General features: G+C 56.7%; 4 protein-coding genes across 4 annotated transcripts; 2 read left to right on the forward strand and 2 right to left on the reverse strand.

Moving 5' to 3' along the window:
• Positions 1-11,619: 11,619 nt before the first annotated feature.
• Positions 11,620-14,241, forward strand: CH63R_10764 (fungal specific transcription factor domain-containing protein; the record flags this gene model as incomplete). Its single annotated transcript, XM_018305738.1, has 1 exon — positions 11,620-14,241. The coding sequence occupies one exon, from the start codon at positions 11,620-11,622 to the stop codon at positions 14,239-14,241; it is 2,622 nt and encodes an 873-aa protein (XP_018155162.1).
• A 3,879-nt stretch (positions 14,242-18,120) lies between these two features.
• CH63R_10765 (uncharacterized protein) lies at positions 18,121-18,591 on the reverse strand (the record flags this gene model as incomplete). Its single annotated transcript, XM_018305739.1, has 1 exon — positions 18,121-18,591. The coding sequence occupies one exon, from the start codon at positions 18,589-18,591 to the stop codon at positions 18,121-18,123; it is 471 nt and encodes a 156-aa protein (XP_018155163.1).
• A 2,045-nt stretch (positions 18,592-20,636) lies between these two features.
• On the reverse strand, positions 20,637-22,889 carry CH63R_10766 (Hormone-sensitive lipase; the record flags this gene model as incomplete). The annotated part of the gene is made up of 2 exons (XM_018305740.1): positions 20,637-22,725; positions 22,798-22,889. 2 exons carry the CDS (start codon positions 22,887-22,889, stop codon positions 20,637-20,639), a joined length of 2,181 nt encoding a protein of 726 aa, XP_018155164.1.
• A 1,691-nt stretch (positions 22,890-24,580) lies between these two features.
• On the forward strand, positions 24,581-26,455 carry CH63R_10767 (HET domain-containing protein; the record flags this gene model as incomplete). The annotated part of the gene is made up of 1 exon (XM_018305741.1): positions 24,581-26,455. One exon carries the CDS (start codon positions 24,581-24,583, stop codon positions 26,453-26,455), a length of 1,875 nt encoding a protein of 624 aa, XP_018155165.1.
• Positions 26,456-26,755: the final 300 nt, after the last annotated feature.

The raw sequence follows: 26,755 nt of genomic DNA on the forward strand, positions 1-26,755 counted from the left end.
GACGTGGGAGACCTGGCGAGCTTGTCGGAGCAAATTTCGGCCCATCGGCAGCGAGGGGATGGGAGGGGAGGGGAGGGGCCACCGGCTGGTAGTCCGGCTGGTCGACCCGTCCGAGGCTATCATATGCATTCATATGCAAAGACTACCAATCCGATCGTCTCGGGGCTCGAACCGAACGGATGTGCGGTCTGCCTCGTGACGTGACGCGAGCCTCTTCCACTTGTCGCGGCAGTGCAGACCTTCTCATAATGCCCACCTCACCTCGATATCAAAGGTGGGCTCTAGGGTGCACTGATCCGTGCTTGCCACGCCGAGTTGGGATTGACCAGAGGTCCCTGGAGAACGTCGAGATTGAGAAAGCCCTGGAAAGACTTGGCTAGTGTGTCGTACAGAGGCGGGAGCTCCGCCGTTGCAAAGTGTTTCCCCGGGCATCTGGCCGAGACGGCCATGACAGCAGATGGGCGACAGGAGCATCTTGCCTGCTTTTCAAACGTCAGGAGACTGCCCTCCAGGGCATGCATGCTCGGAGCGACATCGCCATGGCGCTGGAGTGTGTGGACGTGTGGACTGCGGGTTTGTCTGGGTTCGCACGTTCGCTGTCAACGGTTCGAGGCCAGGCCTGGCCATCCATCCGTTGGCCCTGTCATCCGATGCGCTAGTGCAAGTCGTGTGGTGTCGTATGTATCTGTATCCGTCGTGAGCATCCGTACTCTGTACAGAGTACGAATCTCGGGTGATGTACGGATATTCCTACATTGCCCCCCTCCCCCCGCCCCTGGGCGGGCGGTGTTTCCCCTGGTAGAGTGGCATCTGTGCGTCTTCTCCGCCAGGGAAGTTAGAAACGGAGCTTGTGGGACATGATTCGGGGAAATTGCATAGCGATGGACTCGTGGCAAGCCGAGCGAAAGTTGGTTTTCAATGGGACCACCTCGTGGGCTCCATTCGGCCTCATGAGCATTTTGCGACATCCGGATGATGCCGACTGATCAGAAGTCATGGAGACGGAAACCACTGGCAGTCCGGCACCACCACCACCCCCCCCCCCCCCCCCCCCAAGTGGGCACGAACTTGTCAATCTGCGGGATCGGTAGCACTGCCACTAGTCCAGGAGGCGGTCGTCATCAAATTCCCCGGCTGGAGGAACCCCTGCCCCCCCCCCAATATGCTGAGCGCCGAGTACCAGACAGGTACTTCGTACAGCGTGCTGTAGTACTGATGCTACTGCACGCGCTCCACGGCCGGCCTGTCTCGGCAAAGGGAAGGGGTTCGTACGTAGACAGGGACCCCAACGGGATGAGTATGCAGTATGGCCACTTTTTGTTGGAGACTCGGCCTGGCACCTCTCGATAGTCTGGGTATGCAGCTCAGCGCGTTCCACCGAGCGAGCCCGCTTCCGCTTCGGAAAGGCGCGTGTCGCGCTTGTGTTCTACAAAGAGGGCTTTCCAACGCTCGCTCCGAGAAGACGGATATCGGGGGCAAAGAATGATTCGGCGGCGTGGGGCCGACGGCTCCTGGATCGGCAGAAGCTAAAAGCCAGAAGCAGGGCGAGTGACCTCAGGCTGCAGAACACGGAAGGGAAGCTCTGGCTGGCGGTGTCATCTCATGTGGTGGGCAGCAATCCGTAGCAGAACATAGTATCCGTACGTAGTTTGACGGTGCCGTTCAGGGCTAGCTAGCGTAGTGTAGAGCTGCCCGCCGACGATCCCTAGCCAGCCGGATGGGCCGTGAATGTGGCAATCGGCAGTTCGCTTTGCCGTGACCAAGACCAGGCGGGCGGTTTGTGTTGGCTCCGGCAAGCCAGGTAATTGGGAAAAACAGACAAATAGCTCCGTATGTTGCAAATCGGCCAAGAATCGGGTGGGCATTGAAGGAGTGGCTGGCACGGCTATCGACATGCGTTTTGACTCGGTCATGAAGATCAGGTGCAATCAGACGGTCTCGTAAGGCACCACCCGCCGCGTCGGTGCCGTGTCGTCAGCAAGAAACTGCGACCTTTGATCTGCCGGCAATGTGAAGAAGATGACGCGCCAGCTGGGACGACGGGGACAGACCAGATGCGACGGATGAGTTATGCACAGCCCTGAGTCGCCAGCGCAGATCCCGGCCTCAACTGGGAAGTTTACCGGGCCAAGGAACCAACGCGCCGAAGATACAATGGGCGCTTCGAGGCTTGCTGTGTATCCATAGTCGTGGGCCGCAGATGGCCGCTCAGCAGCTCAACAGCTCCTCGCGCTCAGGGTTCGGATGGCTTGCCGGCATGCGTGTAGCAGTTATATTGGCTTGGAGGTGATGCCGAGCGACTCGCCCCGAGGTGAACCGTTGAGGACCGAACGTCTGTCTGCCTGCCTGCCTGCCTGTCCATCTGTCTGTCTATTCTTCAGGTTTTCACACAACTGCACCGGTACTCAAGCTCGCATGTCCGGAAATCCGAAAGGTCGTGATAGTCAGTGGGGAGAGAGAGTGAGAGAGGGCGGGTGCAGACTGCATTTGGTCCGGTTAAGAACCGGAACGGCGAGAGGAGCCATTGTTGAGCCCATGAACGAAAATGCGACAGAAACGAACAACTCTGTAGGCGAGTCCTCGGCAAGTTCCAGGTCGAGGATCAGGATACCCGCAACTAGGATGCCAAACGATGAAGATGGGGAACCAAGAGCGAGTCCGAGGGGGCAGTCGGGACAGAGATGTGAAGGTACGGAGGTTCATCGGAGGATCTCCCTGCCAGGGCCGAAGCGCTAGTCTTGTTCCGGACTGGCGTAAGGGTGTACGTAATGCAGGAGATACGTGCCGAAGCGAGGAAAGACTTGGAGTCGAGAACGAACGGGTGAGAAAGCGAGTGAGGGAGAAAACGAGTGAGTGAGTGAGTGAGTGAATAAAACGAGTGAGTGAACAAGTGAGTGAGCACTGCACTGAGTTGGACAAGCGCCACGGACTCTACCATATCACACTCGGCGAGGTATTCTGGGTCGAGCAAAACTCTACTTGCCCCCCTACTGTTGCATATGGCGCATGACATTAAACAAGTGCCGTCTGCCGAGTTCCATTGGAACCCAGCTCAACCGCCGATCTCACAGTCAATCTCAATCTCGAACAGCAACAGGCCACGGCCACGGCCACGGCCACCGGACGCCTCTGGTCGTTACTTGGGGAATGCAGTATACTCTGCGGCTGGACCGCCGCCCTCATCACCGATAAACCGAGTCGAATGACTTCACAGGTTGTTGAGTCGGTAAGAATCACATTGTAAGAATGTCCTCCAACACCGAAGCCTTCCACAACGGGGCATGGATCGGATCCGGCAGAGAGATGATACTGATACCCTGTGGGACCAACTCCAAATCTCAACTGATAGTGGAGGCACCTTGCCCCATCCACACATCTTTTCTCAAAGTCTCCAAGAAAACACTTCAAGCCTCCAACCCATGACTCCAACTCAACAACCGCCTTCGCCCGTCAGTGCCAGTGTGAGTGACTTCTCGGCCGGCGTCGGACAATTTCCACCATGACGGGACCAGTTCTGGATCCGGGCTAATGTGCACTGCTGCGTTATGGCCGCCTGGGTTCTGTCATTGGGCCACCGATCTTGTCCATCTTCATCACACACTCGCAGCAAGCCTCCTTGTCTGTCAACCAGGCCAAATGCCGACTCGTTTCTGGGGAGCTAGGGGGGAACTAGGGGGGGGAGGAAAAGGCAGGATTGGACTACATAGTTTTTCTTGGTCTGTTCCCACGGCCAGGTTGCAACCCCCTCCCCAATTCCAGCTTCCCAAGGTCCAAGGACCAGTCGACACCACTCCCGGCACGGCGTATCCCGTGCTATTCCTAGCTTGTCGAGTTGGGTGTGGGTGGCACACCACCATCGCCATCTGCCACCGACACAACCCTCTCCAGCCTCTCAGCACTACTTGTACAGGTACTCCCTTCGCTTGGGACCTAGAACAAGAACGAAACTCTGGCTCGATCAACAAGGATCAACAAAGGTTTTGTCGACTGGGGGGTGTTGCTTTCTCCTTTGCTCTTTGCCGCCTGTCTTCGAGCCGACAACCAGCCGATTACGAAGGCGCCCTGAAAGCATGTCGTGGGTATTAACCGACCGTGTCCAAACCAACAGGCGGGAAACTCTCCTCATACTCAGAGAACAGGGCATCTGAGAAGACGTGAATAAGAGCCGAGCAGGCTCAAGATTTCGATGAACCCTGATCGAGGCCTACGGTGTCTACCAACACACACGCACAACCGCTCCCACTTGCCAGCATGTCCCGCCTTCTCGTCAACCGTCTCTTGTTTGGGAATGGCCCGATCTCGCCCGATTGATCAGAGCCAGCAGATACCGAATAAATCCCCCCCCCCTTCTTTTTTTTCTTCGTCTCCTCTTCCGTTGCTATTCTGGACACGCTCACAACCAGCTCAGCCCGGCGAGGCGAACCTCCCCGGCAGACTGTCGGACGAGCTTGGCTTCCGCTTTGCCTCGTCTGCACATGCGGGACATTCGGGTTCTGACGCTGGCTCTGGCCCTGGCTCTGGCTCTCACCCCCTCTCAGACGAACACTGGCGAGCAAACATGCTTCTTTCACGCGCCGCCTCATCCTGGGACGCGAGAGGCACCACTACAGGAAGCGTGCTGGAGACGCACTTGAAACTGCCATGGACGGATTGAACACGGCTTTTGGAGGCGGGGGGGGGGGGGGGGGGGGGGCCAAAACCAATTGAAGTCTACCCGTCCATCGACCGTACTGGCGGTCGTCCAACTGAGCCGAGCACTATCTCGCGCCACCCCTTGATCCCGCGAGACGGACAGACTGGTAGTACCACGCCCAGTGCGCTAACTGACGTGACGGCCGTGGTTCCAAGGCTTCACGTCGATGGTGCCACGGCTCGACACCCTCCCGTGCAACAGCTCCAGACGAGGCGGTGATACCTGGTCCTTGTCACGATACCCCTCTCCCTCCCTCTCGCTCCAACGGCTTGCCATTGGCGAAGATAATACACACTAGAGCTTGCCCTGGTGCTTGGCTGGAGGAAGCAGGGCGTTGGCGGTTTGCTTATTTCTCCCCCGTGGCGTCGGGCTGTCACGTCACCGCAAGCCATGGGGCGTCCATCACTGTTCGTTCAACGACACACATCCATCGACTCATTCATGCGTCCATTCGTCCGTCAAGCCGTACTCAGCGACGACACGAAAAGGAGGACAGAAAAGAAAGAAACAAATTAAGCTTCAACTCGCGGACGTTGCTACCCCAAGCCGGTCTCGGCCACCTCCAGTCACACCATTCACCGAGAGATCCATCCTCTCTCCCGCTGAGATATGCACTTGACACTAATACATCCTGGGCCCTTCTTCTCCACGCACATCACATCCGGGCGGAACTCGACGAAGCCGCTGCGGAGTCCCGTTTGGTTTGCCGCCATCCCCCCCCCCGGTTGACAAACGGCTGAGGCGTTGCCCACTCGTGATTTTTTGCATCCGAGCCCCCGAGAGAATCGATCATGTCTCACTGCGGCACTGGACCAATGCTGCCATGTGCCTGCCTCCGCTCCCCTTCTCTGACTCTCGTTGCCCGCAGAAAGCTGCTCGGCCCGGGGGGAGGATGGCCTCCCCAAAGTTCCAATTCCCGTCTCATCCCATCTCTGGCTCGTCCGCCTTCTTTGACTGCTAACTCGAGTCTCGAGTCTTTATTCTTACACACAGAGGAAACAGAATGAGCGGCACACAGACAGATGTCACCACCAATGAGTTGTAACACCATCGCGGGAAAAGCATACAGTCAGGCTCTTGTTTTACCTGCTCGAGGACACGCACTTACTCTCTCAAACACACTCTCTCTGTCTGTCTGTCGCTGTCCCTCAAAACCGCACACCCCTGCCCGGGACCCTGCCCATCTCGATTCCCCACCCTTGTTTTTTTCTTTTTTTTTTTTACTCTCTTCTCGCCCTCCGAGAACAGACGGGAAGAATGAGTGGTTGGACGGACCGACAGGACTCTCCTCCCCCCTGGACCCTGGCCCTGGACGATGCAATTCCCATCTTGACTCGAGTCCATCCTCCTCAAACTCCTAGCACCACCACCGCCGCCGCCTTGCTCTCTCTGCTCCCACGGCCCCGACATCTCCCAAGCATGTGGGCCCGGTGAACCACCCCGCGGGTGCCATAGCCGTTTCGAGCCTCGTCGACTCGTCGAGGCCTGCCCCATGACGTCCACGCGCTGCACGCCGACAGGAGAGGCCATGGGGAGAGGTGCCGCTGCCCTTTCTGTCAACTGTCCCGTACAGTAGACCGACCGGCATGCAGCGTACAACTCTCTTGACGCGTCCCAGCGGTAACAGGCACACTTCGGACGGTCTCCGACGTCTTACATCGACGAGTGCCCGTTTGTTTGCCCCTTCCCCGCCCCCCTGCCCCAGAGGCCGTTGAGCAAGTACGGATACACCCAGACGGCATCCGTCCCAAGCCTGCGAAGCAAGCACTTGCTTTCTGCTTGCGGGGGGGTCGGGACAACCATCGTCGTCGACACTAGCCTCCGCCTGCCACTTGTCACTTGCGCCGGCAGGATGAACGTTGGTCGCCAGCCGTGGCTTATTCTTAGCACCCGTCCGGTCGTCTCTGACCTTGAGACCACTTTGATGCGTGCGTGTGTGTTTGATCTGTTCCTGATGGGAACAAGACAGGACGACAGACTACCCAGCGCTGTCGCTCTACAGGTACTACACCAGCCAATTTATCCATTCATCCACCCACATGTTGTTGCAGGGTGTCTTCCCCCCCCCCTTCTACTCTATTCGTACTCTGTATTGTATTCTCTTTTTTCTGATTATCTACCTGGGGCAACGCTGATCCGTTCCGTCCGAGGGGTGTGCAGGCATGTGTGTGGGATCGCCTTACACACACCATGACCGCTCTGATACCCTTTCGCCTATGCTCTCCCACAGGAGCGTTCGCTCATCAGAGCCTCTTGGTCCCTGTTTCCTCTTGAATTGTGTTGTTTCCCTTCGACCACCTCCGCGTCTCTCTTTTTCCAAGCCACTGTTGCCATCAGCCTGACCACTGTATGTATGTATGCAAATGGCCCCCTTGCCTCCCCCCGCCCTCCTCTGAAGATTATATATCCCCCAGCTATAGACGGATGCTTCCCAGCGGCGGATTACGTCTCCTCCGTACTCGTCGAGCAGGGGACATCACGGCTGCTGTTGCCCACCTTAACAGGCCCATCATATCATATCCATCATATCAAAAACCATCTTCACGCTCCCCCCGTCTAACCCCTAATACCCATCTCACTGTCAACGATCGACAGTGCTGTGCGGGGCTCTGAATCGTGTCACCCTTCAAGTCCCCTTTGGGGGTGTTGCCAAGGAATACCCAGAAACTCAGCTCCTCCTCAGCCCCAGCAGGCCGGACAACAACAGGTCGAATTTCACAAGCAAAGTCTCCAGGACACGAGTCGATTGCCATTAACAGCGGCCCGTCCGCCCATTTGGGAGTTTTCCCTGGCCCGAACGTCTCGGCCCCATCTCTGGGAAACTTGCAGCGATTCGCCCCATCAAGTGCCACTTCGAGTCCGAACAGTCGAGACGACACCAAAGGCCCTCCAAGCAACTGATCTACCACCTGAGAGGGAAAAAGAGGAAAACAGGATCCAACCTTCGTCGAGCAGCGATTACGCCCTCGCTCCTGGATCACGCAGTCCTAGCCCAGAAAACTACAAGCACCACGCCGAAAAAGACTATCCATCTCTCTCTCTCTCTCTCTCTCCTGTCCTCCCGTTCATACCCTGCGGTTCAGTCGGCTTCTGAGGAGCCTGTCAAACTCGTCACATTCCGCACCCTGCCCTCCCACCGGTCTCTGTCTGGCCTGGCAGCAAAGAAAACCCAGCAACAGGCTCGTCGGGAACCCTTGCAAGAAGACGGCGTCCGTTGCGTGGCCCCCGGTGTGTTCCTTTGCGGCAACGTGCAGATAGATTCCCGCTCCTGCGAAGACACCCATCACACACTTCTCACCCCTCCCCATCCACCCCCCACCTAAGCCGACAGCCCGGAGAGGAGCCTCGAATCGGTCACCCGTCGTCAACCCTAGCCCTTTGTCTTTGTTGCTCAGTATAAGTCAGTCAGCAGCAGGTCGGTACTCTGTACAGGGACTCGAAAGACCTATCCATCCATCGCAACGCTCACGCGTCCGAGACCGCTAACCAGCAACGGTCTCGTCTGTCCCAGGTCCAGTCCACAGTGGTACATACCGATACTTTGTGCACTACACCTCTCGGAGAGATAAGACATCGGTCGGGTTCTCGGTTCTAGCACCGAGATATGCTTATTGCCCTGCCCGTAGCCATCATCAGCCTTCAGCAATACGACACGTGCTTGGCCGTTGCAGAACTGGAACGCCGCGCTGTGGGCCAGAACACTTGGCTGTTGTGGGTTATTGTCTCTTGACTATCTTTGCTGGTGGCAGAAGAAGTGCGACAACAATAACAACAACAAAAACAAGGCTGTCGTCAAGTCTCGGGTCAGGTACGTTGATCAGCGTGTTTCATTTCTCCTACTCGCGTCATTTGAAGCCGTGATAATCGCCCTCACACTCATCCTCGCCCTCCCCCCCCCTCCACGATCGATTCATCTTGCAACGCTCAAAATCATCAAAACCCGGCCTCATTCTACCCGGCCCTGAGTGGGCGCCGGCCACCGGCTAGGCTAGGGGGGGGGGCACTCACCCCCCCCCCCCCCCCCCCCCCCCCCTCTGTCATCTGGCTCGCCGGTTAGCATTGCCACGGACATTATACCTTATGCCAGATTTTCGTGACGAGATCGGGAACGCGGTTGCGTGCGTGGTCAGGGCCATGCTAGTCCTGTCCAGAAACTCCAGAGTCTAAAGGAGATCATTGTTCGATAGCTCCCGACGAACGGCTTAGTGGCTCACACCCCCTCTTCTTCTTCCTCGTCGTCGTCCCCATTCTCCTCTCCTCTTCCTCTCCTCTTACTTCTCATCAAGCGCACGTCCGCTGGGGTTGTAGTCGTGGTCGGCTTGTCTGTCGGCTGTTCATTCACCCTGCCAGGTTCCAACCCAACCCGGTGTTCCAACCGAACCCGGGACTTCTGAGTAAACGCTACTTGGTACAAAGAGGAAAATGGAAGCGACCTGGACCACAGTTGGGCCATCCATCCATCCATCCATCTGCACGTTGCTGCAAAGACTGTTGGAAGGATTCTGGATGCACATCATGTCCCAAAATAGTCACCCCCCTCCTCTTCCTCGTCTTTCTCGGCCCACCACCAGCATGTCAAGTCTGGGACTACAGCCCGGAAGAATGCCGGCGTGGGCTCTCTCTCAGAGAACAGCTTCAACGATGACAGGCCTCCTGCATTCAAGTGCAGAAAGGGAGAAGCTTCATGTCCGGAGGCTGCAGCTGTGCTCTCTGCAAGGTCGACCGAACCAACGACGGACACACAATGCGCCCATCCATCCACTCTCCGCACACCAAGTTCCCAGCGGATGTCTCCGGCCCCCGAAGCTGATGCAACCCTCTTTCTTTCTCTCTCTCTGACTCTCTCACTCACTCTCCCATCCTCGCCTGGTTTAAACGCTGCAAGAGCAGACATTGTTGTATACATGTGCCTACAGCTTCCTTTCCACTCTCTTCCCTTTCGCAGATGGGAAAGAAAAGAAGAAAAAAAAAAGGGGGGGGACTCAACCCGCGTAGTAACTCGGAGTGAGGTCCTATACCAGCATCTCCCGCTTGATTTACCCCCCCCCCCCCCCCCCCTACCGCTCATAACACGCTTGATGAGATGATACTACTTCATGTGCAAGTCGAGCCATGCCCTCCTTTCAGTCCTTTTAGCATCCGCACGACAAACCCCTGCTTGAAGGACCATTACCACACTTCCCTGCCCCCCCTCTCTCCAGTGAGTCGCGGCACAGCGACCTTATTCTTGAAGCTGTTGCCGATTCGCCATCCACCCATCCATGGTGTCGAACAGGGATCATGGGGCAGGGATAAGGAGAGGTTCCTGGTGACTTGTCCGAGGTCTCTGGGTCCCCCTCCTCCCCTCCCCTTCCCTTCTCACTCTATGTACACACATACACTGAGTGACTAGCCTCCTGGGCTAGGACCCTGGCATCCCAACAGCGCCCACTCTCCGGTCGAAACACGTTAGTTACTTTGGTTGATGAGCATCTTCCCACAGCCCTGTTCGTCCATCCAGCTTTGCCTGGGGCCCTAGTGGCCCAGCGTATGGACAGGGATGCTGCCTAGCCCTCCATCTTTCTTCCTCGCCCTCCTCGTCCTCCTCCTCGTCCTCCACTTTCGAGTCTCCAGAGATAATATTTCCGATTCTGCTTTCTCATGAGCGGAGAGGGAAGCAACCCCCCCCCCGGCGGAATCCAGACCCCCGATGCCTCGACGGTTCCCGTACCATACCGCAAACCCCATCGTCACTACACACTAAAACCCCCGGCAGTATTGCATCCCGTTGAGTGACATGACAACCCAAGACCACCATACCTTGCCTTTGCCTTTGCCTTTGGGGACGGGTCCCCCAAGAGCCCTCTTCCCTGGTCCAGTCTTCCTTGCCCGCTGCTTCCACTGTACTTTGCACCCCGTCTATCACTCAGTACACTAGACGCCGCGTGCTAGGTTGTTGCGGTTGTGTGTGGCAGTTGTCGCATTTCTTCTGCCACCATCCCGCAGACCGCAGAGCCACAACTCTCTCAGATTTGCTCGTTTCTTACATTTCCCTTCCGTCTTCTGCCCAACAACGACCTGCATCTCGTGCTTGTTCTCTACTCTCTCCCTCTCTCCCTTCCTCCCTCTCTCCCTCTTTCTCTTTCTCTTCCCCCTCTGCCTCCCGACACGCCCCCGTTCCTTATCTATACAAGGCAGCCAGCCCTCCGTCATCCCCGTTTCGCTCCCGCGTTGTTTGGCTTTCCCGCTAGCATAACCAAGAACGGGCCGCCACTCCATCCATCTATCCATCCAACACTTGGACGGGGTTCGAAATCGCATCTCTCGCTAACCAAGCCGGCTGCGCTGCGTAACAACAGAGACCCCAAGACTTCCGTCTGGCAACAGGAATAGCAGCTTCTCCCCCATCCAAGGGAAAGACATTAGATGCAACACGGCCGAGGTCTCTCCCCTTCTCCCCCCCGCCATCCTGCAGTCAAAACGGCAAAGTTCGGGCAAACAACGTAAGCCACTCGGGGGACATTGAAAATATCCAGGCGTGATTCAAGTCACACAGAAACCTGCTGCTGCTGCAACACGACGGGGTTCGTTTCATCATCGCCCAGCTCATATTGCCTGGATACGCAAGAAAGAGAAGGACATAACGACTGGACGGGGACTTCTTCTCTCTGTACATCTCTTTGTCTGTGCCTCTCTCACTCTAATCTCTCTCTCTCTCTTGACTCTTGACGGCCACGACCGGTGTTGTGCTCCGAATACGAGGGAATCGACGATCGTTCTTTGGGAGTCTTGATCGCAAACACCTCGAAACCACGCCGAGCTCTGGTCCATCCGCCTGTATGTTTGTTGAGCAACGTCCTCCCATCCTTCACCATCTCGGGGAGCCTGTGGACAGTCCTCTGAGCCAGCCGCGCGAGTACTGGTCGCTCGAACGGCGCTGCTCCACCATGGCCGCGTCGTCGCACAACCCGTATCCGCGATCTCCCAACCCTTCAACGAGGTCGTACGACTCGTCGTCCGTCTCTTCGGCAACCTCCCCCAGACAACCTGCCCAGTACATACCGCGCGGGCTGATGAACACCGGGTCGAGGACAGCAGCGGTGCCGCCCCCTCAGCCTATCGGCATCCCCCCTCCGCTACCGCCGGTCAACCAGAACCAGAACCAGAACCAGAACGCCTTTACGCCATACACGCCCGTGACGGCCGGCTCGATGATGGGCCGCGACTCACTACCCTCAGCCGACTCGGTGGCGAGCACGCCCGGCCCGTCAACGGCGTCGCTGCCGCCCATCTCCCAGGCCCAGAAGAGGGCGTACCGGCAGAGGAGGAAGGATCCGAGCTGCGACGCGTGCCGCGAAAGAAAGGTCAAGTGCGACGCCACCGAGACGACCAGCTGCTCCGAGTGCTCCAGCCGCAACGTCAAGTGCCAGTTCACCAAGGAGACGAACCGGCGCATGTCGTCCATCAAGCAGGTGCAGGATCTCGAGAAGCAGATGGAGCGCCTGAGACGGGACAACAGCAACATGAGGCGCCTGCTCCAGGAAAGGGACGGCGGTGGCGGCGGCGGCGGCAGCAGCGGCAGCGGCAGCGGTGCCATGGACATCGACACGGAAAGCCTCGGCCTCGGTCTCGGCCTCGATCAGCTTCCCCTTCTCCAGCTGCCGGAGATCGGCTCCGATCCCAAGCGGAGGAAACGGCCAGCCCCTATCCACGACCTGGCCCGGGCGAGGTCCAACATGCGCATCTTCTCCCGCGGCATCTGGAAAGCGCCCTCTCAGTACCACCGCCAGCCGTCGTTGACGACGCCGCTCTTCGACCCCCAGAGACCCGACTTGCCCCCGAGGCAGACGACGGACCAGCTCCTCCACGCGTACTACGGCGCCGCCCACACCATGTTCCCCATCCTCCACTGGCCGACGTTCCAGACGGGCGTCGACGACCTCTACCGGATCGGCAGCGCCAGGTCGGTGCAGCCGGCGTGGCTGTCGACCTTCTTCGCGGCCCTCGCCCTCGGCAGCCTCTTCAGCCAGGACCCCCCGACTCACCGGGCCTATCGGGCGGCCGAGCTGCTCGAGGTCGCCCGGGGCATGATCGACCCCTGGAACAACGACTACGTGCTCGACAACGTGCGCGCGTTGGTGCTCGTCACGCTGTGCCTCAACGAGATGAACCAGCGGTCCGCCGCCTGGACGTGGCTCGGCACCGCCGTCCGCGCCGGGCAGGACCTCGGGCTGTACTCCGAGTCCGGCCCGTGGCCCGTCGTCGAGGGCGAGATGCGCCGCCGCGTGTGGTGGACCATCTACATCCTCGACCGGAGCCTGGCCCTCGACCTGGGCCGCCCCGTGCTAATCGACGACGCCGACTGCGACGTCTCGCTGCCCGCCGGCGTCGACGACCACTACATCCACGAGGGCGGCATCATGGTCCCCCCCGGCCGCGAGCCCCTGAACCACTCCCTCCTGGCCCTGATCAACGTCATCAGGTCCTACTCGTCCCTCATCAAGACGCTGGCCGCCCCCTTCGTGGTGCCCACGAGGCTCGCCACTTTTGACCAGCACTTCGTCACCTGCCTACGAGCCTTTCCCTCCGTCTGCGACACCTCCAGCAGGGGCCCGATATCTCCTCACCTCCTGACCCCCTTTGCCTACCTACTCCACGCCCGCCTCGTCTTACACCGCCATAACCTCTCGCCCAACTGCCCGCCCGACGCTCGCCTCGCCGCCATGGAGCAGTGTACGCACACGGCCCTCGAGACGGCCTCGCTCCTTTCCCGCACGGCCCCGAACCTCGCCGACGGCGCCACCGCCCTCCTCACCACGCACGCCTTCCGCTGCACCCTCTTCCTCCTCCTGGCGGGTTACTGGGACCACGCCACGACTTGCCTGCGCACCCTCGCCTCCATCGACGGGAGACGCGACGTTGCCACTCCCTGCGGCCGCTTCCTCGCCTTCTTCGTGTCCGCTCTCGGCACAAAACGCGGCGAGTACGCCGCCTACGCCGCCAGAGGGACGCCCCCGAAGCCCTTCGCACCGCCTCCTCCTCCTTCTGCTCCTCTGTCCCAGGGCCGCCAGGGCCCGGCGACGCTCCAGGATGCCCTCCTGCAGGACGAGGAGCTCTTGGCCTATGTCAGCGCCGACCTGCAAGCGGCACCTGAGTCCGCCTGGATCTGGGCTGGTGGCGAGCGCGAGGCCGCCGCCATCCTGTCCCCGACCTCTCCGGGCTCCATCATCACGGCACAAGGCGGCGGCGGCGGCGGTGGCGGCGCCAGCAGCGGCCTGTTCAGCGTTGAGCAGCGGACGGGTCTCAGCGAGGACGAGATCAAGGATTGGGGCGGCTGGGAGCGCCTCGAGGCGGCCGTCCGAGGGCTGGCGACCGGGAACGCGACGACGACGACGACGCCCACGCCGACGTCCGCGACGTGGTCCGCTCTGCCGGCCGGCATCAAGACCGAGGGCACGCCGACGCTGCCCAGCATCATGACGGCCGCCGAGGGGGGCAGCAACGACAGCCCGACTGCGAGCACAAAGGGCCGGCCCCAGGACAGGTTGAGCATTGCAAATATTATCTAGAGGAGGTGGTGAAGGGGGAGAGAGGGTTGGATTGGAAGATCCTTTATGAAAGCCTCCCCCCCCCCCCCCCCCCCTAGAAGCTGTATACACGCAACTTGGGGTTGTTGATATATCACCAACAACACCAGGCCAAACAAACTCATGACCGTTTACGAACATCACGGAAACGAACCCGGTCGGGCCACGTCAAAAAGAGCTACGGATTGGCTTTGCTCACGATGGTCCACCGACCAACAGACACACACAAGTCAAGCTGCCGAAGTTCTGGTATAGGACCCCGTTGTACGATAATGTGTTGACCAAGAAAAGGAGAAGGACTTTAGACACCGTCTTCGTTGCCGAAATTCCTTCTCTCTTGCTGCGTCAACTTATCTTTTACCAAATTATTTCAGCTACTTCAACCCTATTTATTGTACCAGTCGTTCTCGCAACATATCCGAGCAGGTGCAGCCGCGCAATCCTCCAACCGTTCTTCAAGCACCATAATGTCTACACACTTGTGCATACCACCGGGGAGGGGGGGGGGGGGGGGGGTTCGGTCGAGCGGTGGAATCGTGTATTTATCTTTTCTTCTTTACATTTTGTCACAGCCTGGCTCGCTGGAAGACTGGGCGGTGGGTTCGAGCAGTTGTCAAGACTTAGACGCAAAGCCCTCTACTGAGTTTTGGGCATGGCCAGGAATGGACTTGGGGGCGAGGGGATGAAAGCCTGGAGAGTCTGAATAGGTTGTTGATATCGGGCGAAGGTGTTGGACACTCTTTCTTCAGGTTATTTAGGGGTAGCATGAGGAAAAGGCCGGGCCTTTTCCCTCGGAGCAGCACCCTGCAAAGAGGATGAACGAGCTGGCTCCGGTCTTGGCTTTATGTGGTCTATTTCTACTGTTCATTTTTACTTGTTTTCCCGTTTTCTTCTTTCTTATCATCATACTCCTTTTTTTATTCTCGACATTTTCGATCAACGCTCGTCAAGCGCTCGTTTTGCACGGATTTGGAACGAAAACGGTCGGGGGAGGCATTTTTTAACCCATCTCGGTATTATTTGGAACATAGAGACTATGTACAAACGAAGCAAGATCGGAGTTCAGGGGTCTATTTCCTACCCTCCAGATCAAGATTACAAACACTGTTCAGTTTCTGCAAGAATTTCGACTGAATAGAAACCGAGCTTGGTAAAGTCCGTTTGAGAGGAGCGGATTTAAAGCACTCGCCAGCCGATGTAAGGCGGCCTGGCTGACAAGGATTCGGTTCTTTGCCATACCCAACGATCTTTCCAACTACCCTCTCCCACGGTATCGAGGTGTCTAGCCAGCGAGGCAGAAAAAAAGTCTGACGAAATTCGCAACCAGAGCTTGTTTGGTGTAAATCCAACCATCGTCAGAATCGCTAAAGCACACCACACGAACCAATTTGATGCCCTTTGCGAAAACAAATCGCCAAGCATTGTTATCTTGGGCGGGGAAAACACAATGGGAGAAGGCCGTTAACAGCTCTGTCTCGTGGCAGGCTGAGCCTTCCATGTGCGTCTCACAGCATCTATCCCCAAGTTGATAAAGACTCAAGCCACGAACCTACAAACACTGTCAGGGTTGAGGGAGGAGGTCTCTCCATGCTCATTAGCCTCACTGAGCTGTGTACCTGACCACCACTCTCCACGAACCCGGTGACAGGGACGGTGTTCCAGTCAAATCCAACCCAACCTGTCTCCAACTGACGATGAATAAATAAATCGGTGACAGTTCTTGAAGCGCACTTGATGTCACAGTCTTTCCCCTGGAACCGTTGGTGCTGCGGCCTCGCGTGTCACGTCACTCGCCCTCGTCCCGGCGGTTCAGTCTCGAGGAGGGGTGGGGGGGTTGGAGAGTAAGAGGCTTGGGTGATGATGCTGACACAGAGTTGTCGGTTCCTCTATACCAGTCACTCGTACCGACCTCGAGCAAGCTTCGTTGGGCTTTTCTTATCAGTGGGCAGTGAGCTCGGTCGGCTCTGCTGTCTTCGGAATCTGCGACGAGATGTGGAGAATCGGCAGGTTAACCAGACAGTTGACTGAAAGTCTGACCCTAGGATGCCAGTCAGCGGCGGGAAGGGAAACGCCCGAGGATGGACGGGTGGGGAGAGGAAAGAGGGCAGGGTGGGGGGGGGGGGGGTGATCGTGGAACCCCAGGGAAAGGATGGAGGCTGATATGGCCCCCAGGTCATAGGCTGCTACATCTCACAAACAATGACAAGCGTCCAGAGGTCGCAAGCAGAATCTGTGTCTCTACCTGGCGGCCGGCATCACCCCTCTTGGGTCTGACTAGCGGGCCGGTTCCCTCACTCACGCGGAGCCGGTCCCAAGATGCGTGTCACAACCAGCACAGGGGTGGACGGGAAACTCGTGTTCGATGGCAGACTTCTTTACCAACGTCCCCCTCCCCTGCAATGCGTGCTTTGTGAGTATGGTGGTGTGGACCACTAGGAAAACGTAGTGTTGGAGGGTTTGGACTAACACCTTTTTGACGGCGATAACCCGTCTGGACCTTGTCATGATGCCAGCATAGCCCTCTTGATCGGCCGAAGTTGCTCAGCCGTCAAGTCCTCGCTCTGCGGTCTGTTGTGTGTCGTGAGTCGTATCGCCTTCCCAACCTCTCCGCCCGACTTGGCGGAGCATGGCTGGCTAAACGAAAACGAAGCTCATGAGCCCCCCCCATCCCTCCCCATCGTCTCGCAACACACCCACCCACCCATGAGCCAAGAGATCCCCCGCAAGCTTAAACTCGCTGATCACTAGGGCCCCGACGGCAAGGGAAGATCAAAAAGTCGAAGCTAGAGGGGCGACCTGGGACGGGAGGCTTTCGCGTGTGTTCTAGGGGGGGGTCTCGCATCCGCCTCTGGGGCTAGGTCAGGGGCTTCCGAGTGTCCGAATGGTGACTGGGTCTTGACAAGTCACCATCGACGGCACCAAATCGTCACGTTGATGGCGTTACAGTGGGATTTGGGGCCTGTGTCTGACCCTCCGTTCTCTCCCACTTCCGTGGAGACTCAGTGGCTCAGCCAATCCTGATGGAATTTTACCGCGGGACAACACTTGGTTCCCTCATCAATCGCATGCGTTTGTGATTATGTACTTGGCCGGCAGCAAGCTAGTAGAAAGGCTCCTTCCGACATTACTGGTAACTTGAGGCATAGTTGAGTTTGGGTAGTCAGTAAAGATACTGACTAGTCGGACTCATGTCAATGACACCACGGAGAAGAGCGGCGACAAGCTTTTCATAACGCCCGTTTCTTGGTGTGCAGCTTCCATCTCTTGTATGAGCACCAGTTGCCAGCGGCAAGATGTCCCAAGATGGCTTGTTGTTGACGTTGGTCGCTAACATGATTGTGCAGTTCACCAGGGACCAGCTAGCTCGCAGTAGTGAAACCTGAATCAGCAGCAGACTAGGCGCGACTCTCCGACAATCGACCCAGTAATAGTCGCAATTTTGCAGGCAGCCATAATCAAGGTGCATCAATCAAGAAGTCGGACTGGGCAGATGGATGTGCAACGGCTGGCAAAACCACAAAAAGATAACCCGAAGAGTGGCTGTGCCAATCGCGGTGAGGATTTGAGCCTCACGCGGGGGTCGAACCCGCAACCTTGAGATTAAGAGTCTCACGCTCTACCGATTGAGCTAGCAAGGCGGGTTATTATTGGATGCTAAAAATTGCCACAATTCTATCTCAAGATCCCTGAGTGGATGCTTTCCTACTGTCCACTCATCAATCCAGCTGTTGTACAGCTTATTTTCCTATCAGACCGCAGCATCTTTTAAAAAGACTGCAATTCTAGTAAAATAAAGTTTAAATCTTAAAATAGATCCTACTTTGCTTAGTTGCTGACCATACTTGTTGCAACCCATCTTCGTTATGTTCCCCTCGCTTCCAACTCACTCTCAATGAGAGTAACAAGCGCTTCATCCGCAATCTTTCCAACAGGTTCCTTCCACCCCAGATCTATGGCCACTTGTGTCCAGTTCAAGTCGTCGTCTTCATCTTCCAAAGGCATGCTATTCTGAAAACGATTGGCGAGCCGATTCCAATTCTTCAAGAGCTTAGATTCCTGGTTGGATATGACAGCCTCTTTGAGCACTGTTTCGTTGTTGGTTTTCTTCACCCAAGATGCAGGCTGACTGCTGTTGTCGTATCCATATACCTTGTTCAGTCTACTCTTGCCAAGAAGATTCACCGTGAAATGCACTTCCAACTTGCATTCATCCTCACCCTTGTAGAGGATTTTGTCACGCTTTCCATTCAATAGCCCAAGTAATAAGACCCAAGGAATACACCACCACCTACAGAGTAATTTGTAGACTAGTCCTTGCGTAAAGGTCAGCATATTGTCTCATTCTTTAGGGACTTTGTCTAGCTTACCTGTACTTCTAGCGAAGTTCTTTAAATCCATCTTTGGGGTTCTCTAATCTAGTAGAGAGCGTTTGGGTTAATGCAAAAACATGAATTGCAGCAGCGATACGTTGTATATGTTAGTAGACAACACAAAGCGACCAGCATTAGAACTCACAATTGACATCATTAGTTCAAGACTTATGAGTAGTGAGCCGAAATGATTTAGCTTAGCCTTGTTCTACGGCTACACTAGTTCCACTTTGGCCAGGTTTCCAAGGTTGCTCGTTTCAACATATTGCTAGCAAAGCCTCAGCAAGTACCGCTATGATGTTGGAATTTCTTGTCACTCCCTTTAGATACTTACAATTCTGGCCGTTTCCAGAGAACCTTACATGTGGAGGTCTCTTTCCTCGTCATTGTCCTTCTCAGCAAGCTTGTTCCTCCTGCACGGTTGGAAGGATCCGCAAGTTTGCGTGCCTGTCCTCAATCTCGACCAGGACAAGAACTACGCCGCATCTTCTGAGGAGTATGTGTAAATATTCAAGACCGATCTTCACGAGGGCGGATAGAGGTTCCGGTGTGGCGTCTATCAGGTCGAGGGGGGGGGGGGGGTTCGATGGCTCTGCGGTGATCGTGTCACCCAATTTCGTAGCGGAACTGGAATGACAGGGGAACAAATGTCATCGAAATGCATCCTGCGAGCCAGAATGTGAGAATCTCGCCCATTGAACAGGTTCTGAAGACGAAACCAAGACAATGACTGATCAACCTGCAAGTAGCGAGTTATTGGCGGTTACGAGGTGGCTGCGGATTGCGAACCACCTGCTATTCCACGAAGTACAAGGGAATTTGACACGCCAGGTCGGTGTGTAAAGGGTGAAACAATCGCCAAGGGTGTCTAATGTAATTACAACGTGTGCGATCGATACTTACACCGAAAATGGCGCATTGCACCTAGGCATGCGAGAAGTGGTCAAGTGCGCATGATCCCTGTGCCTGCCTCATGGTAAAGGTGGTTAGTTCACTCGGAGAGCATGAAGAACCTACCACGCCTGGTAGCAAGAAAACGTGGTTAGTGCTTTACAACCCACCTCATGATGACGGCCATCAACTCGACTGAAACCGCGCCCGCAGCATCTCTCGAAAAGTTCCTCTTGCTCCGTGCTGATGCTCACGCCAAGAGAATGCGCAACCCCCCCCCCCCCCCCCAACTTTCAAAACTCTTCGCCAAGAAGGCAGAGCCTATCTCAAAGTCGTCGTAGATATCCAGCAAATGCGAGAATAGAATGGAAGAGCTCCTGTTCGCCAAGGGAATGGCTCCGGATGCAGAGCTGGTCCTGGTCCCGGCCTTCGAGGGAGACATGCCCGTCGACATCGTCGAGCGCCTCACTTCACGGCGATATGTCCCATGTTTCGTATTCGTCCCGGCCCTCGTCCCGTTTCTCGGGGACTCAATATTGAATAACAATGTCTTTCTTCCGGCGGACGGTATGACCAAGGCCCACATTCCTTCCCGTGGCTCTGTACCAACCTTTCAGGTCTGCCCGCGAGTGACATCGGCAACTCTACTAAGCTCCAGGCGATGGTTGATTGAACCGATCAACGCTACCAGATCTTTGTTGCGTGCAGAAAGAGGCCATAGGACCTATAAACGCTCAGGTGCTGGCCTACAGCGGAACTTGGCGTGCTGTGGTTTTATACCTGAAATTGACCGGTCCACATGTACCAGCTAGTCCTGACCAAGAGGCCATGGGAGGGAGACTTGTGACCATGACGACTGTCCGTTGAAGTTAAACGACCCAGGAACAAAGTAGATATTGAAGTAGCCTTCAGGAGTAGTGACACAGAGAGCATTGTATCTATAAAACGTGGTGCTACCTGTCATGTATACAAGCTTCGTTGGCGAATCCAATCTACAAACAATCTATCCCCCCCCCCAAGAGAACAGCGGAACCGTGTCATCAAAAAACAAAATACCTAGTCGCTTCCAAATTATGATGGGCACCAATCGTCGTACAAGTACAGCTCCCAGCCTGCTCACTCTTGCCCCCCTACGCCCGTGAGACCGCCGGCAAGCCCTTGCATCCTCCTGCCGAGCAGGTCATCTGTGCTCTTGAGCTTCACCAGGCTCGCACTAGCGCTCTTGGTCGCGGCTCTGGCCCGGCCGTTCTTCTTCTTGCCGCCTGTTTCGGCTTTCTCTACAATAGACTCGCTCTCGTCCATGGGCTGCGGCTCCTGAGTCAGCGTGTTCCTCCGATTAGCCCTTGTCATGCCAATCTCCAACGGACGATCCTCGTCACCGCTCGACTCGGCACGGGTGTGGTGACGGCCTTCGGTGTTGCCATTTGTGACGGGCCCGCCGGCTCGTCGGCGTCCACGGCTCTCGCGCTCGTGAACGGCGTCGGCGGAGGCAAAGATCTCCGTGATCCACTCGGCGGACCTCTCAAAGTGCCGCCACGCCGGCGGGTAGACGGTGGGGAACTGCAAGAAGCCGTGAGAGATACCGGGGATAAGCATCACCTCGGCGACGTCCTTGGGATTGAAAACAGGTTCGAGGCCGTCGCCAAAGTCGGAGCGCTCAGAACGGGCTTGGTCGAACATGGACTCTTTGACCTTGCGCAGACGCGCGGAGAATATGACGGTATCGTCGACGAGCGGGTCCCGCTCGCCCGTCAGGAAGTAAACCTTGGGGAAGCGGGCGAGGAGAGAGTCGGGGGTCAGGACGGGGGAGAGAAGGTAGTCTTTGCTGAAGTCGGGGCGGTTGTGGGGGCCAATGTAGAGGATGATCATGGCGCGCATCATCTCGGGGGTGAGCACGCGATCGTTGAAGTAAGAGATCATGGAGGACATGGCGAGGCGGGTTCGCAGGGGCTCCGAGTGGTGGGAAGTGCTCTGCTTGCGCTTGGCGTCGGCGGTCGAGAACTGCGAGTTGGAAGGCCCTTGAGGGCCGCCATGCGAGTATTCGGGATGGGGGCTGGCCAGGGCCTGTTGTGACGCAATCTCGACCTCCTTGGCGGTCAATTCCGTAGATTGCTTATTCGAGCCATCGTCCTCGTCATCTGTTTGGTGGGGTGTGCCGATCAGGTCATTGTACTGCGCGCTCTTCCTTCTAATGATGGACTGGTTGGTGCTCCTCAGCCTTCTGTCCTTCATCAGCGACATTTGCTCGTCTGACATCCAGTTTCCAATGTTCATGTCGAGTGCCGGGTAGAAGAGAACCAGGCCATCCGGCAGCGGCAGATCTCCCGTGCTCGAGTAGCGGCGCATAGGGACCGAGGTTCGCTCGACGATCATTAAGGTTGTCGCCGTCGCCAGGTTGCCGCCGGCACTGTCGCCCGTCAGGACGACCCTGGGCGTCTCTCTCCCGGACATGCCGATGCATCTTCCCTTGCTACGGATAAGGGTGGTGTACACATCGAAACACTCGTTTAAGGCATAGGGGTATGGGAACTCGGGGGCCTTTTTATAATCCAGACTCAGAACAGGCATTCCCGTCTTGGACGCCCAAGCGAATAACTTGTCGTCATTGCAGCGAGGGTCCATGGCTACGAAGCCACCGCCGGGGATATCCAGTACGATCCTGTTGTGCCGGGCGAGATCCGTCAAGGGGCCATCGAAATAGAGCCAAGCCGACACGGGCTCCTTGTAATCACTGCCCGCAGGTCGCGGGATACGGATGGCGCGTGGCGGCCAGCGGGAGAAGCGGGGTCGCATGAGGCCTTGGAAGAAGCGCAGGTAAGGTGTCGTTCCCTTATCCCACGACACGCGCAGGTGCTCGACGGTCAACATGCCGCGCACCTTGCGCACTTTCTCATCGGCCTTCTCGGCGGCGAACATATAGAAAACGGAGAAGACGATGCTGGCGAGGTCGCGCAGCCACTTTGCGCGAATCTTCATGGCGGTCCAGAAGCCGGCATCCAAGGCGGTCAATATCCATGTGGCGCGAAAGTAGGTGGCATCGTACATGTTGGCCATGGGTTCGGGGCTCGCAAGGCCGACAAGAGTGCTGAAGTGCCGAGCTGCGTAGAGATAGATCATTGTGATGACGACCGTCTGCCATGTAGTGAGGCGCTTGGTCGTCAGCTTCGAGAGGAAACGGATCACGGGCGGGCCATGGGGATGTCCTCTGTGGCACAAGGCCGGTCAGTAAAGCGTCGTGACGAGGATCGCACAGGTTTCGGGGTGCCGCATCACGTACCGGAAGATGTATGCTGACCAGAAAGCCAGCACCGCCAGCACTTGGAGGCGGCGCGACTTGACCGACGGCCTTCCCAAGACGTGGTCGATCATGGTGGGTGGCAGATGCTACGTATCGACAGCAGCGAAAGGGAATCGTCGTGGAAGAGAATAGATGGGTTGTTTGTAGGTTCCGTCACGAGGTCATGGACCTGGGTACTGAGAGAGCAGCCGGGAAGGGGGGTACACGGTAGGCTGACCAAGCAACAGCACAAAACCACGAGGTCGTGGCTGGGACGGAGCTGGCGTCGGACTCGTCGACGGGACGGCGCAGCGCGAGTAATGCGATAGCTCAGGGCCAAAAGCCCATGGCAAGGTGGCGGGACCCGGGAAAGCGCTTGGCAAAGGAAAAGCAACAACGGACAGCTCGGGGCCACGGACCGCCGCTCGGTGCCTTGGGTGATTTCGAAAAATAGACACCCGCGACCCTCCTATAACCAGTTGGGATCGTACGTGTACGTGCTGGAGGGAAGTGGCAGGAGAGAGAGAGGGCCAGAGGGCGGGCGGAAGAGGGAAAAGTTTCCAGGTCGAGTTGAATGGATGAAGGAATGAATGACGGTGTTTCGGAACTGGCGGAGCGGAATGATGGGAGGATGAGAAGAAGAAGCAAGAGGAGGAGATGAACCGTCAAAGAATAGAGCTGTATTGCTGGGAGGAAGAGAAGAAGCGACGACGAGACGACGATGGCAGTGGTGACAACGGGAGCAGAGGCTCCTCCACGAGAGAGGGTCCCGACCCAGGCTTGTCAGGGTATTGGCGGCACATGTTTCAATGTGGGAGAGAGCGTCGGTTTGCCTTGGTGGCTCGGTTCAATTGCTGGCTTCAGGCGTGAGATGGTGACGTTTGTTTGGTTGTTTTGGGGGCGGGCGCGCAGCTGACATGTGAAGAGGGCCCTGACTATCCAGGTACGTACCCACACGCCTGCCGGAGAGAGAACGTGACCCGCCCGGGGTAGAGGGGCACGCGGGCACTTCGGCCCAGTGCGCTAGTCCTGATTAGGGTGTGTTCCGGAGCGGACCCCGGAGATGGCCAATCACCGTCTGTCGCTTGTCGCTTCCCAGGCTTCAGCGCGCTGTTCCCGCTGTCGAACTCCCCTGAAGACTTGCGTCGCTGATGCTGCAGGCCCCTCTCTCCATCGTGGGGTTCGTCCCGTTCTCCAGGAGCAACTGGCCGTCGCCGGACCCCGAGGCCGAGAGACACTTACAGGTACTTTAGTTCCCGGGAGTCGGTAAAGTAAGATGTTGCTCCGTTTCCACCTTGCAACTCCCTGGCAGCTCTGCAATCAACAGTCTATCCGTTCATCGGCTCCAAATCTGCTGACATGGCTAGGAGCTTGCAAATCTTTCCCTCTTCTTCTCATGTTGACAGACAGACAGACAAAGGGGAGCTCTCAATGTGTTATTATCTGCGTGTTGCGAGACACCTGGCTTCTGCATGACTGCACGATACCTGCAGGTCTGATTCGCTCAACAATGCACGAGGCTAATCGCTGCTGACATTGGGTCCCGCATCTGACTGTCCTGCTTACTCGGGCTAGATTCTAGGTCTGTTGGGCATCACTGGCGGATCAGCAACTGCCAACCCCCGGGAAGAACTCATCTTCCGCGATCAAGATATACGGTAGATCACTGGCAGCTTTCATGATCGAAATTCGGGTTTCAGCCACCTTGTTACACAGCACCGGACGATCACGACTAGGAGGCCTTCCCCTGTAACATGGTCCCAGCCTATAAACAACGTTAAAGATGGCTCTCTTCGAGTATGAACCGCTGGACCTAGGTGTGAAATCCTTTCGACTTCTGATGCTTCACCCCGGCGCCGGCGGTGAGGTGGCCTGTGACATCTTCCAGGCGAGCCTCGAAGCGGAAGACATCATTCCCTACGAGGCACTATCGTACGCTTGGGGGAGTAACGATCTGTCCGAGTCCATCACCGTGAATCGTAGGAGGCTTCCCATCACCAAGAGCCTGTTCCATGCCATGAATCATCTCCGGCGCGATGCAGGCAGAATACTGTGGGTCGACGCCGTCTGCATCGACCAGAGCAACGTCGTGGAGCGAGGACACCAGGTGGGACAGATGGGCGACGTTTACAGGGAGGCGGAGCAGGTCCTCATATGGCTGGGGCCCTCGTCGTACGAGACCAAGATCCTGATGGACTTCTTGAGAGCCCTCTATCGAGACTCCTCTCGCCAGAAAGATGCGGGAGATCTCAGCCAGGCGCAAGAGAACTGGTTGTCCGCACAGCAGGACGCGGGCATCGGCCGGGCTGCTCTTGACGATATCCGACGGCAAGCCCTAACATCTCTTCTTGAAGAGCCCTGGTTCACACGGGTCTGGATCCTGCAGGAGGTCTCTCACGCCCGAGCTGCTTCCGTGTGCTGCGGCAGGTGGACCGCCCCGGCTCACATGCTCTTGAGCGCCGCAACGCTCGTCGGCGTCGACCCAAGTCCTCAGTGCAGGGCTGTCTTGGACTTGATGCCGAATCCATTCACCAGAAGATCCGCAAAAACAAAGACTCTCCATACCTTGCTGCGAGAGTTCCGTGTGAGCCGAGCGAGCGACCCCCGTGACATGGTCTACGCTTTGCTCGGCATCGCCTCGGACATCCCCCTAAGCGATCCCAATGGACTGCTCCTGCCGGATTATTCCAAGACTGAGGCACAGCTCGTCCAGGACCTGCAGGCGTTTCTCTTCTTTGGCGATGTCGAACACCACCTGGGCAAGATCGACGACCTCAGAGCGTTCCTTGCCCTGCTGCCCTCATTGACGGATCAGACGTGCAGAGACTCCATCGCTGGTGGTCGGGTGGAAGATGTGAAAAACTTTCTTAGGGGAGGAGGGCAGCTTGGGATAGTAGACGCGCCCTCCAACGCACTTTCAAGTGTCAAGAACGAGAGGGAGCGGTTGTTCGTTCGAGATCTATCCCAATTCCGAAACCCCAACCTCATGATAAGTGGATCCGGTCTCGAGTCTCTTTTCGAACAGCTTGATCTGAGGGAGGCCAAAACTCTCTTGGACCTTTGCGGAGGGAACTTGCGAATTTCGGAGGAATTCGTCACTGCATTCAGATGGAATGGGCGGAAGCGAAAAAACACAAAGGTTTTGAAGTTTTTGCTCAGACAAGAGAACAGTGGTGTCCAAGTGATGCAGGATGGATTCGCCGAGATGGCGGCGTTTTGCGATGCGAAGACGATGAGGACAGTCATTGAGCGTCAGGAACAGGCGTACCACATCACGTCGAGGCTGTCTCTCATGGCTTATTTGAATGAGAAACATGGACGGGATATCATGACGATGCTTCTCACGTGGAAAGACGACAGGGTGCAGGTCACTGACGACGGCTTGTTGAAAACTCTCGAACTCAATGACGCGGACGTTGTAGGATTGCTTCGCTGGCGCGGTGTGCCGGGTGTCAGAGTAACCGGCACTGGCACGAACCCCTCTGATCCAGAGAGCAGTTGGACCTCGACGGTGACCTTCGAAGGAGACTCCACCGTCTGTCGCCGTGAGGCGGAGGAAGTCCGCCGAAAGCTGCGAGAGTCTTGGGAGGGCGTCATCACAGCAAACGTAGGGTACACCAACAATGGAATTTGGGAAGACTTGGTTGCAGAGTTCTGAAGGTCGACAACAGGGCGATGGAGCTTGGCGTAGACAGATGTGATGGTCTCGCTGGCTTTCTCGAAGACTTCTTCATGTGTTGGCGTTGGGTGAGTAGATATTTGCATTCATTTAAAAGCCAGTTGAAAAGCAAAATTCTCAGACATGGTCAACAATTCAAAATCTCCTCTTTATCGACGGTGTTGCCTCCTGTCGGCCAGGTTAAACACACCACTAGGTGGGTTGGAAAGCAGGTATTTTTTCACCATGTATCTTAGTCCATGGAAATGGTAGTTGGATAACAGCAATTCCTTTCGAGAA

This window comes from Colletotrichum higginsianum, assembly GCF_001672515.1.
Source record: "Colletotrichum higginsianum IMI 349063 chromosome 7 map unlocalized unitig_7, whole genome shotgun sequence".
Lineage (NCBI taxonomy): Eukaryota > Fungi > Ascomycota > Sordariomycetes > Glomerellales > Glomerellaceae > Colletotrichum > Colletotrichum higginsianum.